A 15,091-nucleotide genomic window follows, 5' to 3' on the forward strand; every position below is an offset into this window, starting at 1 on the left:
GGCATACCAGTCGCCATGGCAATATTTCTTGTTTTGTTTTTTGTTTTGTTTTGGTTTTTTTTTTTTTGTCTGTTTGCTTGTTCGTTTCTTTTTTGGTGTTGTTTTGTTTCGTTTCGTTTTGTTTTTGTTTTGTTGTTGTTGTTGTTGATGTTTTTTTTTCGCAAGGACACGCCCACATGGCCAAAATTTTCCGCAATAATTACTATGTAACTATAACTGTGCAGCAGGTGTCGGCACGTAGTGAATACACTTGCGGTATCAGACCGGTGCAGGGTCAGTTCAGTCAATTGGAAGGCTGGTTACGGGTAGGCTGTCATCACACACATCAGTTCTGAGCTGTGCAAAGGCACTGTACCTGGTACTAGGTACTACACTTGTAGTACTATACTGTAATATAATTCAAGGCTAGTGGGCCTCTGACTACTGAGTAAGATGGATGACAAACTTGATTTTGAGGATTATTACGAGGAGAGGTGCGGTTCGCCCAAGGAAGACCGTGGGTATGACGATGAAATCGTTGAGTGGGAGCCGAATATGTTCGAGCCGCTTGACGGAGCATCGGGACAATCTGATTTTGAGGATTACAGCAGGTACTCTCGTTACGACGATGGCGATGACGATGACGATGACGATGAAATCGTTGATTGGAAGCCGAATATGTTCGAGCCGCTTGCAGGAGCACCGGGACCGGTAACGACCACAACCCGTACCGCGCCCCGCGCCGGGGTTGCAGGACCGGGAGAATCTGATTTTGAGGATTACAGCAGGTACACTCGTTACAAGGACAGAGCACCGGGACCGGGAAAATCTGATTTGGGGGATTACAAGTACACGCATTACAACTACAAGGACAGGTATGGAGACGATGATGGAATCGTTGAGTGGGAGCCAAATATGTTCGAACCGCTCTCAGGAGCGCCGGGACCAGGAGTTGCCGCATCAGCTGAAGGCAGGGCCAGAAATAATGACCGGTAAGTCACAAGTGGCAGACTTTTATTCAGGTGTGCTAGCTATTAATATCATAGTTTGGTGTATTAAACGGAACTTGCCTGAATGATCCTCATGGATCACTAGTTAATGGTAAAAACTGGGCCTTTCTGCCTGAGAGGATAAGAGTTCAACATATTTTATGACTCATTTTACTCTGATTTCATTTGTACCGTTAAAGGAAAAAAAAAAGGTTGAAATGTTGACATTTGTTACTAAATCATAATGCTAATACAAGGCCTTACTATGAACGTGGCTGATAGTAGTTCAGAGATCTTAGATATGACCATAGGCAGTGTTTGTCAAATGTTATTAATTGGATAAGGACAGATAAATGGCATTGTACATATTTTATTCACCAAATCAGATAGGCTGTGTACAGGTTTTACATCGATATGACCTCTAGATCTAGAGCCTATAATAAATGTAGCACACAATTTCAACTCAAAACTACACCTGTGGTACTACACCTGTGGTACTATACCCCATAGTTTACTTCGGTGCCCCCAGTCCTGAAATAAATATCGATATTGGTTATACATGTACGTGTATTTTGTTATGTCATGCTGCAGGTATTTGTGCACTGGTGGCTATACACCAATGCCCAGAGTCAAAGAATCCAGCTGGAACTACCGTAAGCCATCGCAGAAATTCATGCCAACAAGGGACGGATATCTGGAAGAAAAGGGCCGCATCACAGGGCATCCAGGATTTCAGGCAGTGTGTTCGCAGCGATGGGTCAGGGAGACATCCTACAAACAATACTCCTTCACCCAACAGTACAGGGAGGAAGCTTGGCAACATGCAGCAGAATATGAGTAAGCTACTAGTACATAGATAATTTTCCCTTTGTCATTATAAGGACTGTACATCACATTTTTTTGTCAAAATTAAAATGTTCCCATTTCAAGAGTATTGCAAGCAAACTCTTGTTCTCTTTGTCTTTGTTTTGGGTAAAGACTAGTGGTAACATTTCCCTATCGCCATGGTGGCTACCAACAAGCAATTACACAATGACTCACGGTTCATCTCAGTGCCACTGTATAGATCTGTTCTATGTTGTAAGAGAACCTGGGCCCCATTTCATAAAAGATTGAATATGTACATTAGAAAATTGAACATAAAGCTTAAAGGGTGTGTACAGTTCTGGTCGAGGTGTAGATCTAGCTTTTAACATTTTGCGAGATATTCAGAAACCACTCTATGATATGTCAAAGAGCATGCAGTTCTAAGGGGTATCAAAAGTTTTTCCGATGAAAATCGGTTTTGAAATGGCTGAGATATCCAAAAACAAGGTGAAACAAAGAGATCCTAATAAAGTTGGGGCATGTCGCCTTTTATTATTAGCACTTTTTGGGATATCTCAGCCATTTGAAAACCAATTTTCATCAAATAAACGTTGAATCCTTCTTAAAATTACAAGCTCTTTCATATTTCACAAGAGGCTTTTCATTTTCTCACTTAGGAATGTTCGAAACATGAATCCCTACCTCAACCAGTACTGTACAGTCCCTTTAATGTTAAAGTTCATTGTCTGATGCCGACCTGTGTTTGATTTCTCATCTTTTTGTGCAACAAGGCCCAATTGTGACTAATGTATACCGGTAGTCTGTGCATGCGGGTCATAATTATAATTTTGTTGCTGTGTTACCATGTATGTATTTATATGTACACCCCCCCACCCCCCCCCCCCCCCCCCCCCCCCCCCGCCAAAAAACAAAGCAACAACCCAACAATACACATACACACCACACACAAAATGAATATTCATACATGTACATGTCTTCAATCTTCTGTCACGTTTACCTTTTTTCCTGCAGAAAATCAAGACACATGACATACGAACAGCGGGCTCGATGGTACTAGGAATACTTTGGTCATCACATACGGTTTCCACTTCCGTCATGGGCCGTGAACCTGATCAAAAGTATATTCCAATGTGACTTCAGGATTGTTGTCCAAGAGAGATGGAATGGTCAAACTTTGATATTGGGGGTTGTTTGTTGTTTTGTTCTTAAAGGGTGGTTGAGGAGCGGTTTGGGCATGATATGACAATTTATCTTGTATGGATTAACTGTCATACCACCACTTGTTCGTTTTGGCCAAAATTGCCAATATTACGTCTGTATCGTGCTCGTCTAGTAAAGTTACAGATGTAAAGGATGGGACCGTTTGGGTGTTTTATGTTTTGCTTGTACTTCTGTTTACAGAGGGAGTCCTCTTTTGTAGATTTATCTAGGTTCAGCATGATTATGCAATTAAATCACCAGTTTGTTTGTTTTTCTTGTATGGTACATTGTGTTCCAGGAATTTCTAATGTCTGTCACTGTTGCAGGTCATGATACTTTGAGCCAGGTACAAGATACAGTGTAAGTGACTTATGTCAGTGTACCTTTTGTTTATTTACTGTTGTTTTAAAAAAAATGCACTCACTTGTTCAACCACATGTAGAAGTACACTTGTACTTTAATATCTCTTTCTTATTTCCATACTCTTCAATTTCAACACCAGGGATGCATCTTTGCTTTGATTAAAAAAATATATCCAAAAAAAAAAAAAAAATTCACTATCATGGTGGCAAGGTTTAGTACAGTATGTAAAGTAAATGGAATGGATGTGTATACCAAGGTACCAATACTTGTTTCATGCATTCAAATGTTATAAAATGTCCAATGTATTTGTCTCTTTGGTCATATGTAGGTTCAGGGCATTTGTACAGTTTAAGACCAAAAGTTTGGGTGTACTATTAATGTGTTCCTACACATACTGGAAATCTGAGACTGTTATTACTTGTACAGGATATGTGTTTGCAGTAGTTTGTCTTTACACCGTAGGCATGCTGCTCAGTGATAGTGGTGATGGCTACCTTGCGGGCGGCCATTCTTCATCACTGTCATAGTCGGTATTCAAAGATGACAGCCAGTTCCTGCAACATAAGCTATTACAGAAAAAAAAAAGACAATTGTGAAAAATGTATTTCTCCCTAGAGTGCTTGTGCCTAATTACCAGCATAGGTACAGTATTCATGTTTCAAAGAGTTATCCTCTGCACTTTCACTGATAAGTGTTACTGGTAATACATGTAGTACTGTTATGTATACTTGATTGACAAAATGAGAGAACATTCTCTATTCTGGTGCATTTTTTTTTTCTTTTGTCACTTGACAGTCTTTTTCCAAGTATCATATGAGTGGATGGCAGATTTAGACACATATGAGAACTGTTTTGACTTGAATTGAGCCAACAATATTTTGGCATGTGTTTTTGTTTGTTTTCTGAATAAAATTTGCCAAAAGTTCAAATGAACCCACTGTCATGATTTCACTTAGCTGTGTTTGAGCGTTCAAACGTGAACCACTATCAAACAAAACATATCTGTTTTAGGAGCTTGTAGTGCTCCTCTGGCGTGGTTACAGCATGGTACACTTTAAGGGAGTGTGCTTGACAGCACCCTTAGTCTTCAAGAGTTATCTCAAGAACAAGTTTAAGTAATTGAAGACAAAATGAACAAAATAAAACCACCACAAGTCAATCAGACAAGAGCAACAATCAATCGCTCTCCCTGCACTTACTTTTCGCACATCACAGGTCACGTCATTCATTACTCATGTTGCCTTTTTTAACTAATCAATGACAAAATGTTTAAGAAGGCCTTTACATACATGATGCATATTAATTTGCTACTTATGATCAAACTTTTTCAAAAGTCAACTAGTCTTTGTGCTGATTTAGTCAACCTTGAAGTTGAATTCTTCACTAATGAAAGGTGAAACAGGGAGAATAAAGTTGAGGAATTATCAGTAAAATATGACTAAAATGGTAAAATTTTCATTTCTCATTACTCTGAGAAAGTTGCCTGCTTTTGAATCTTATTTGTGACTTGTAGAATATTCAGGTCCAAGAGCAATCAGACAAATCCATGTATACACACATACTTACACACACACATAATTTGTGCACAGATGTTGGCACTTCAAAAAATCAAAGAAAAAAAAAGCATGAAGAAATCTTTTTGTTGCCATTATTAGGCTGACAAGAGTTCTTTATTTTCCCTGCTTTGTACACTTTCTAGACTTTTGGCTTTAGACCATAAACTCTACAAAGTAGTTCAGTCAGGATGGCTGCTGCAACGGTGTAGTCGATTTGGTTGAATTGATGGATTGAGGCTGTTGGGTAGTTGTATGTGCAGACATTGGTTGTTACATAGATCTGCCGGAAGTGGTGTTGCATCTATTTGCTCTGTGATTGGCGGGCACTCTCGCGCAGGGAGGCAGACCTCTTGCGCTTGAGGACGGCGTCCCTCTTCTCCTTCTGCCTCTGGGCCAGGAGCTTGGCATATTCGGCGGCTTCCTCCTTGTTGCGGGTGGCACGGCGGCGCTTGATGGCCACATTGTGTCGCTTGCGCTGCAGCCGCTGTGGGGTGATGAGACGCTGGATCTTGGGGGCCTTGTATTTCTGCTTCTTTCCTGTGGAAAGAATGGACAGAATACATGACACACTTGGCCTACTTGTTCTCATGATTCAAATCAACTCCTTGAATATCACATATACTAAACAAAAAATCTACAGAATATTTTGGAATCACTATCTGAAAGCAAGAAGACTTCCACTGAAACAGGAAAAAGCTTTATCCATGTATTTTTTTTAAAAGCAACTTGACAATAACTGCTCTTAATTCAGTTTCACCTTTGACATTTCACATTATGAAGAAATCTGAGACAGGAAAAAATGTCAACAGAAGGGTGATGGTGAAGCTTCAGCCATATATTTCTGAAAAAGCAACTGGATCATGATTTCAGATTTACCTTTAATAAGTTTCACATTTTCATAAAAGATCTCAAAGAAAAAAAATTATCAGAAAGAGGGTGTTGACATTTCCATAGGAGATAAAAAAGCTTCATTCATATACAGTGCACTCCCGTTACAACGAACACGGTTATAACGAAATTTCGTTATAACGAAGTAAATCATCTGGTCCCAAAATTATCACCATTAAAGTCCATGGTACAAAATTCGCTTATAACGAACACGGTTATAGCGAAATTTCCGTTATAACGAAGTCTTTTCCGAGCGCCACAGACAAAGAAAAACAAAAGAAATGTGCTCCGTTATAACAAAATGCGAATTGCTTTCGAAAATACGTAGCGGAACAAGCATTTACAGCGTCTCTGCATGGGTGAACACTTCACACCACTGTGTGTTCGCTCCTTGCGTAACGCACAGTTTCTGAGGGGAACTTGCGTTTATTATTGTAATACAGATATCCCATCACATTTCACATAGCTTTCCAGTGTATGATGAGTATTCAGCAAACATAATATGATATATATACGTGGTTCCTTGTTTTCGTTATATATTGTATTTGTTCGCGGTTATAACGAAATTTCGTTATAACGAAAGAAAACTGCCGGTCCCGAGCATTTCGTTATAACGGGAGTGCACTGTATTTCCTCACAAAATATAACCTTGATTTCTCTTCATTCAATTTTACCTTGGACATTTTACATTATAAAGGAGGAATCTAGGAGACTTTAGAAAACAGAAAATTGATAAATTGATATCTCCACACAAAGGAATGCAGCATGGCTACAGCCAGATACGTGTATGTCTCAAAATATCGCATGTGACAATGACTTCTCTCTTGTAATCTAGATTTCATTCAGGTTTTGATAATTCATGAGAACTAAGGGTGGTGAAGTTTCTTTTTAAGTCAGAAAGTTAGGAAGTGCCTAGGAAAGACAGAATTGGTATTTTGACATTTTTTCCTTTGAACTTCTTAATGCAAATTAGGCCATCTTTATCCCCGCCCACGTCCTTTCTTATGCCAATACGAAATGCAGTATCATAAGGAACCAACCAATGACAAGCAGTTACTATTAGACGTAGGATTTAATATACGTGTATGTGTGCGCGGCAGGTCCCTTTTCTCATGTCCATTTCACGCATCAAAGTACAAGTTGCACGCAAGTACCTACTGTAAAAACGGATATTTTTGCACAACTAATTTTTTGCGCTTGGCCGCGTAAGAAGATTTTTGTGTGTTTTTAATTCGGCGGAATCAAGACATCAACTACTGGAACATATGGCAAGCAAAAAATATTCGGGTACTTTCATTCTTGCACTAGTTTCTAGTAGCACAAACTGCGCAAAAATTTCCACTTCTGTATCATGATGTTTTGCAGCTTGCTATATCTTCAACGTACTTGGGACAGGGGTGGGGCTTTCCTAAATATCTTCCTTAAATTCTTTCCTTAGTGCATTCTAGAAAACCAACTTCTTCCCAAGTCAGAAATTTGCATATCTCATCGTCATCTGCATACATGTATATTCCTAAGTTTCGGAAAAGAGAAGTTAGGAGGACACTTAGGAAGAAACTTAAAAAGAAACTTATGAAGATTTTCAGAATACCACTTGAGACAAAATCCTGACTTAGGAAGAAATTTCTTCCTAGGAAGGATTTCAGGAAACCACCCTGAGACTTCTGATATATAATGACTGCACTCAATCAACAGGAAAGCTGATTGGAGTTTGATACATCAAGCATGAGCAATAAAGTGACACACTTCTCGAAGATGCTAGCACTGCACAAGACTTACCTTCCTTCAGTGGTAGGGGGCGGCGAACCAAGTACTGCCTCACATCATCCTCCTTTGAAAGGTTGAAAAGCTTGCGGATCTTGCCAGCACGCTTGGGCCCCAGCCTCTGGGGAATTGTCTTGTCAGTCAGACCTGGAATTTCACCCTCACCTGGCACAGGGAATCATCAAGGGACAAAGAACATTGCGAGTGATATCCAAACAAAAGAGAAGAGAAGGATACAGTGGACTCTCGTAATGATGAAGTGCTCAGAACCAGCAGTTTTCTTTTGTTATACAGTGTATATCGAAATATTGTTATATAACTGAACAAATAAACAATAAACAACATACAGCCGATAATGTTGGAGCCTAAATTTTTACTTCGTCGTAACCAGAATTTCATTATAACTGTGTTCGTTATAACGGGAGTGCATTGTCCAACATCATAAAGTTCCCTCTCACCATTATAAACTCTGGCCCAGTGAAATCACTTTGTTAAACACAAATGCTGTTATACAGGGGGCTCTCATTAAAATGCTAACAGTTAAAACAAAATTTCATTCCAACACAATCTTATTCCCTCCCACTGATCGCAGAAGAAAAGGTACACACCTTTCTTGACGATGACCAAGTTCAGCACAGACAGGTTGGCATCGACGATGCATCCCCTGACAGATTTGCGCTTGCGCTCTCCCTTTCTCCTGGGACGGTAGCAGGAGTGGCCCTTGCTGAGGAGGAGTCGCACACGTCCATTGGTCAGAATGCCCTGCTTCATGGGGAACCCCTGCTTGTCGTTCCCACCACTGATGCGAACGATGTAGCCCTACAGTAATGGCAAAAGAAATGGCAAAAATTGACTTTCTGATAAAAAGAATGTGCTTAAGGTACTTTTTAATCACTAATTTCAATGACTTGATCAACAGCGTACATACAGTTTATCACACCAGAATAGGGTGGTGAAAAACTATTAAAAGATTTTTAAAAAAGAAGATTCTCACCATGATTTAATAGCAATTTCTGTTTAATATGCAAAACACAGCACAATTACAACTACACATCCAGCTTCCACTATGCCAACATCATATCAAATTCATGTCTTCCACTGTGACATGGTGCAATGATCATAGCAAATCCATATTCACAACATAACATTGGTTGGCAAATACATGTACTGGGTATGCCAATAGGAATGAAAGAGAGGGTCTGAAGTGCCTCTATACATGAAAGTACTTTGTACACAAAGGGCCTGGACTTTGATACTACCAGGGTCTGAATTTAGGCATTTTTCCTGAAAAACGATATCTTTGATGCACATGCATGTATGTTTGGCTGACAGAGTATACGACGACCAGAGCATGCAATTGATTACATTACTGCAAATAATCTACCAAATCACTAAATAGTGGTTAACCATCCAGAAATAAACATCCCATCAAAACACTAACAACAGAGCATGCCAGGTGACAAGCAAAATTACAAATAAAGCTATGTTGTTGTGAAATCATGATAACCTCACCATTTGCCTCCCTACCCCCCCCCCCCCCCCAAAAAAAATAAATAAATAGAATTGAAAACAAAATTAAAATAAATACATTTGTGGAAAACAGACAGACTTGAACCATAATGCACATTAAACTCCCCCCCCCCCCCCCACAAAAAAAAAGTACCTTGGTACCTGGATCCTGTTTGACATATCACTCCAACCAATATTAATAACCAATAAACTTTTCCAGCAGGCTGGTTTTCTGCAAAAAAAACTGTAAAAATGTGTTTGCCTGAAGTGGCAAAGAGCTTTAAAATAAAACAGTTGGATGGATGCCTGCATCAAATCTTACCTTCCACTCATCGCCGAGGGATTCAGCACTCATCTCTGTAGCCATACGCTTGTCATAGAAGGCTCTCAGCTTGTGCTCATCGTCCACCTCGATGAGCTTTTGGGTGCCCACGGCCGGATAACTTACGTTCAGCTGGAAGTATGTGGAAATTGCAACACAGCAATGAGATCACAGGTTATTTTCATCTAATAATGAGAAACAGTTAACTCAGCAAAGCCCAAAGTAGAAGAAAAACAGGGTTCAAAGAAAGATATTTCCTACCATCCTGTAAAGTCAAGCCATGAGATATATGTACTAAAATGGATCTTTTCACGCAATGCACCATAAACAAAAGCCCAAAGGATTAAAAGAATCTTCTGAAAGCAGGTTATGATAACAATGCCTTGAACCTGCCCTAAGAAATTAGACATGGGGTTATCCATGCTTACACCACAGTGGGATCATCCCCCTACAGCATCGTATAGCCTAGTCTTAAGAGCTCTATAGGACTCACTTCTGTCTGTCTACGATCTACTACAGAGAGCCGTAAAAGTAAAAAAAAAAAAAAAAACAGATAAAAGACTCCTCCAGACAGACAATCTTTCTATCTAGTAGAAAGGATGCTCTAGCATGGAAACCAATTTGCCCACACTCAATTATCACCAAAGTATTGTAGTATAGAACTTTAATAGAAGTGCAAGCACTGGCCACTGCACTTAAAAATACCTTTTTGCTTATCTCTGTGTGTTAGCGTATGGACACAGCGCGTCGACGAGCTGGTAGCTATTGTTCTTTTTCTTTTCAGCTACACATGCGCGTATTGCTTAGGGATTGTACATCGTGCAGCAAGCAGAAATACTACGTCGCATATTGCCCTTATCGGCGAAAATTGTGCCGGGTATTGCCCTGGAAAATCATGAAAACTGCGGGTACACAATTGCGTTAATGAATAATCTTGTCTATGATATATGAAACGGTTGAAAATGATTTGCCTGATTTGTTTACAAGTTGGAAAAACCCTTACCAATGCTTAAACTGCCGCAAATGGGATATTTAACTCTAACCATTGTTAGAGTCTAGCGAAGGCAACGAAGCGCATTTTTCAGCAGCGTTGTATGTGCATAGAACCACCAGTGCGCGTAGGGATTAGACACGTCTAGTTAGCAGGGAGGTGAAGCTCGCTGTTATGATTTTGTGACTCCATAATCTTCTATTCAGGACACTTTGGCCTCCAAAAACAATATAGATCTAGACCTCTAAGTCTAACAGTTAGGCCCAGTCCGGGAAACCCGCTCATGAGGACCGCTCCCGCGTACAAGGACTGCCCCGCCTCATGAGGACTGCCCCCACGCCTCATGAGGCCCCCTATTCCCTTCTATTCATCTCACATCTGACTTATAAATTGTCGCAACTTTGCACGGTGATTTTTAGTTACACACACATGTCCACTATCCATGATGAAAAGGCGTGGGGGCGGTCCTCATGAGGCGGGGGGCAGTCCTCGTACGCGGGAGCAGTCCTCATGAGCGGGTTTCCCGGACTGATATAATGGCCCGAATTCACGAAGGTGGTATGGTATAGGCAGGTATCCTATTACCAAACAGTATCCTATTACTGAAAGCGTACATTTTCAATGGAAGCCCGTTAAACAACTCGTATACGCGCGCATCCATTTTACTACGCACGCGCTGTTGCTCACAAGGGAGGCCGGTGCAGAAAATTGCTAAACTGCAGCAAAAAAAAGTTAAGTAGAGTAAAATATCCCGTTTGCGGCAGTTTAAGCATTGTTAAGGGTTTTTCCAACTTGTAAACAAATCAGGCAAATTATTTTCAACCATTTCATATATCATAGACAAGATTATTCATTAATGCAATTGTTTTCATAAAAGAAATTTACCATTGACCAACGCAGTTTTCATGATTTACCAGGGCAAAACCCGGCACAATTTTCGCCGATAAGGGCGATATGCGACATAGTATTTCTGCTTGCGGCATGCTGTACAATCCCTATGCAATACGCGCGTGCTCCGCGATCTCTAGTTGAACGCCTTCACATGTCTCGCGAACATTGCGTAAGCGCCAATTCCCATTGCGAAAGCACGTGAAAATAGCGGGCGCACATGCATTGGCCGCAAACAAGATCGCAATTCTGGCGGTGTTCTTGATGTCTTTCTCGTGTTTTTCTCATTTTTTTTCGATGGTAACATCCACTTTCCAAAAAAATGGCGGCCCACATCGGCTCGCGAAAGTTCTATTTTACGTGAGGATATGTTTTCAAAATCCATGAACATCGACAAAACGACAAAAAATCAAGTTTCTTGGACCATTGTTTCTTAACTGTTATGTTAAGAAGTACCGAAAATTTCATTTTGGATGCGATATGTTGTCATTTAGGTGAGAAAATTTCACTTTCGTCAGAGATCGTGTATATTTCATCGGTTGGTTTTTGTTGATTGCTAGTGTGTTAGTATATGTGTAGTGTGCATGTAACAGTGCAATGCAGTGTTTAGCGGTATATTACCGTGTATGTTGTACCTGCCGCGAACGGCTGCACGGCCGCTTACTGACGCAGTTACTCTATGTGTAGTGTGCATGTAACAGTGCAATGCAGTGTTTAGCGGTATATTACCGTGTATGTTGTACCTGCCGCGAACGGCTGCACGGCCGCTTACTGACGCAGTTACTCTATACAGTACAAATTTTAGTAATAATCGCTGAAATGTTGATGTTTGTTATTCTGCGTTAATAACATTGACCGAAAATGCAATGCCTAAATTTCCCCATACAGAGGGGGCATGTTCGGTATTACATATACGATTTGCGTCGGTAAAAAGACACGGTTTTTGTGGAAGGGTTATTTGAAATACTGATTTTGTCAAGTGCGTGGCTTAGTTTTCAAATAATACTGTTACAGCTAAATTTATCAGAATTTTAACTATCTTCTAACGTTAGTTTGCTAGGAGATCTTTCGCTAAATTGAAGCATAATGTTGCGCGTCTGGAGAAATATTAAAAATAAAAATCGTTCGGTAATATGATACACCTCCATACAGATGAAACCATGGACATTTTTAATGGACAAAAACCGTGGAGAGCCAAGTGTAGCAAGGAATATTTCGTTACGAAATCAGTCATTTCGTCGATGAAATGATTATTTTGTATCTCCTGTAGCGTAACGAAATGACAACATTTTGTAACTAAATTAAATGAACATTTCGTCCACGAAATAATTATTTCATGAACGAAAAGGTGAATGCTGGAGATAACGTTTGGTAAATGTGCGTGCGCTGCGTGAAGGAATACTGTAGTGTTAGGTTGTATATCGGTGGTTGTTGAAACTTGTGAAGAGGCACGGGTGGCAAGTATTACAAATCCACCTCATCTGTTCATATCAATCATCAATCTTAGAAAATTTGTGAATTCGATATGTAGTAATAACTTCCAGAACTATGGTGTACTTATCATTTCTTTACTTTAGGGGGTTTGAAGAGGAGAAAAAGTGGACAAAATACCTTCATCCTGACTCTCGTCGCCTACGACCATGTAGACATATTCAGAAAAGGGAGTTCAAAGGTGAAACGGGGAAAGACGTACGTAACCTCCAATCCAGGAGTTTCATTCAAAAGGACGTGCAATCACTACTGGTACAATGTAAACAACAACAAAGAACATTTTCCTTGATTACATGCACTTTGTACGTATATTAAATCGTTACGTTCGAGCTCCTTGTTCTATGCGGCTTTATAATTATAAATGGAGTTATAATAAAATTTTTAAACGAAGGACGTGTTATCTCAATCGCTATTTGGAAAAAAAAAACCCCAAGAACTTGAGAAGGTACTCAAGTATACAAAAGCGATTCTAGAACTTTCCTGTTTTATGTCAGGTTTCACGACACGATTTTCTTCGTCTGTTTTGCATAAATGTGTGTGTGTGTGTTTGTGAGTTAGATAACAGAGTTGGTATCCAGTTATTGAAAAAATGAGATGGACAAAATGAATATCTATTTTCATTTATTCATACGTATAAAGAAGATACACAACGGAAAGTAGGCTATAAATGGCTAAAACTGTATGATTTAAAAGGTTGGCTGTATAAAAGATATTATGCCATTGGCGAACTCGCGGGGGAGGGGTGGGGGGGGGGGGGGGAGGCCTGGGGAGGCGGTCAGGGGCAAGTAAACCCCCGAACTAACCCGGATACGTCGTGACCAGGATATACTGTAATAGATTTTCAAAGAATTTGATCAGTAGATGAGAGAAATCACTCAACAATCAAAGAATCTAGTTTTGGGTGTTGAAGGTGTTCTTCTTCTTTTTTTTTTTCTTTTTTTTTTGGACAAATTGAAAAAATAACAAAACAAACGTAGGCCTATAGGCCTAACCTATTAGAATAGCCTATATGACCTAGCCATTGTAATTTATGTTTGCAAAGGCCTATTCATTTTTCTTGACTTTTTGTTTAAAATTGTCAAAATATTCCACTCAGAGTGTGTGCAATCGCTGATCATTGAATTGTGGTTCCCGCGCTCTTTTGCCTGCATGTTCCCCCCCCCCAAAAAAAAAACAAAAAAAGATGTTCTTGCCACCCATATAATATATATATATATATATATATATATATATATATATATATATATATAATCAATATATGTATATTTTATGTATATATATATATATATATATATATATATCAATATATAATCAATTTATGTATATTTTATGTATATAATATATATATATATATATATATATATATATATATATATATAAATGAATATAACAGCAATAGGTTTCTGCTCGGGGTCCAAGCCAAAAGTATTGATTCACAACAATAGTTCAATATGAAAACTCCGTGAGAGACGTAGTTTTCACGAATTTTTGCCCATCCTAGGGCTTTGTCAAACATTGACAAACGTTGTGAATCAATGATATATATATATATATATATATATATATATATATGTTGCAAATTCACGTATTGGCTCCAATATAACGAAGAATCAAGAAATAAACTAGTAATGCATTATTTCACCCATAAACTCATTCTTTATTGGCAAAATAATGCATTACTAGCTTATTTCTTGATTCTTCGTTGTATGTATATATATATATATATATATATATATATATGTATATATATATATATTATATATATATATATTTGTAATATGATTTCTAAACTGTTTCTCATGTCGATTCACATTACCTGGACTATAGAATCATTTAAGCTACAACAACAACAACAACGACAACAACAACAGAGAGAGAGAGAGAGCAATGAGTTTTGGAATTTTGACATTATGGGGGTATTTTTTAAGTAATAGTATTATAAATATTATCTTTCTAGTATCTTTGCGGTTTCATTCAATTTTCCTTGCGTTAATTTTTTTTAATCATAAAACATAAGTGATCAAAGAATTTGGTGATTGCAAAAATCTTCGGTGACAAAATATTTAAGAAAATCGGACCATCTGCATCTTCAAAACACATCAATAGTAGGCCTACCGTATGCTGCCCGCTCTAGATGGCAATTCACCGTCTGCAAGAATCGCAAATAATTGAAGGAAATTAACCCGAAGAAGAAAAAGAAGAAGAAGATCTAATATTTGGTGTGGTCAACAATAAAGTAGATACAAAAAGAATTTCACAAAATGTTCACTTCTTTTACAAAATTGTCTAAACTTTCTACTCGATCCCATTGTTACTGCATGGG

At 38.9% G+C, this 15,091-nt stretch overlaps 1 protein-coding gene across 1 annotated transcript; it reads right to left on the reverse strand.

The window, feature by feature from the left end:
- Positions 1-4,993: 4,993 nt before the first annotated feature.
- On the reverse strand, positions 4,994-12,938 carry LOC139719854 (small ribosomal subunit protein eS6-like). The gene is made up of 5 exons (XM_071631239.1): positions 12,889-12,938; positions 9,399-9,530; positions 8,176-8,386; positions 7,583-7,732; positions 4,994-5,452 (listed from the first exon to the last, which is right to left on the reverse strand). The coding sequence occupies exons 1-5, from the start codon at positions 12,892-12,894 to the stop codon at positions 5,217-5,219; spliced, it is 735 nt and encodes a 244-aa protein (XP_071487340.1). The 5' UTR covers positions 12,895-12,938; the 3' UTR covers positions 4,994-5,216.
- Between the last annotated feature and the right edge of the window lie 2,153 nt (positions 12,939-15,091).

The sequence above is a fragment of the Diadema antillarum genome, unplaced genomic scaffold (genome assembly GCF_040938485.1).
Source record: "Diadema antillarum isolate AM-2024a unplaced genomic scaffold, OU_Dant_1.0 scf00000115, whole genome shotgun sequence".
NCBI lineage: Eukaryota > Metazoa > Echinodermata > Echinoidea > Diadematoida > Diadematidae > Diadema > Diadema antillarum.

Excerpts from the sequence above, each read along its gene's own strand:
- LOC139719854 (XM_071631239.1), bottom strand. Across the intron at positions 8,387-9,398 it reads CCCTCGGCGATGAGTGGAAG|GGCTACATCGTTCGCATCAG; the intron begins GTAAGATTTGAT and ends CCATTACTGTAG. Across the intron at positions 7,733-8,175 it reads CTTGGTCATCGTCAAGAAAG|GTGAGGGTGAAATTCCAGGT; the intron begins GTGTGTACCTTT and ends TCCCTGTGCCAG.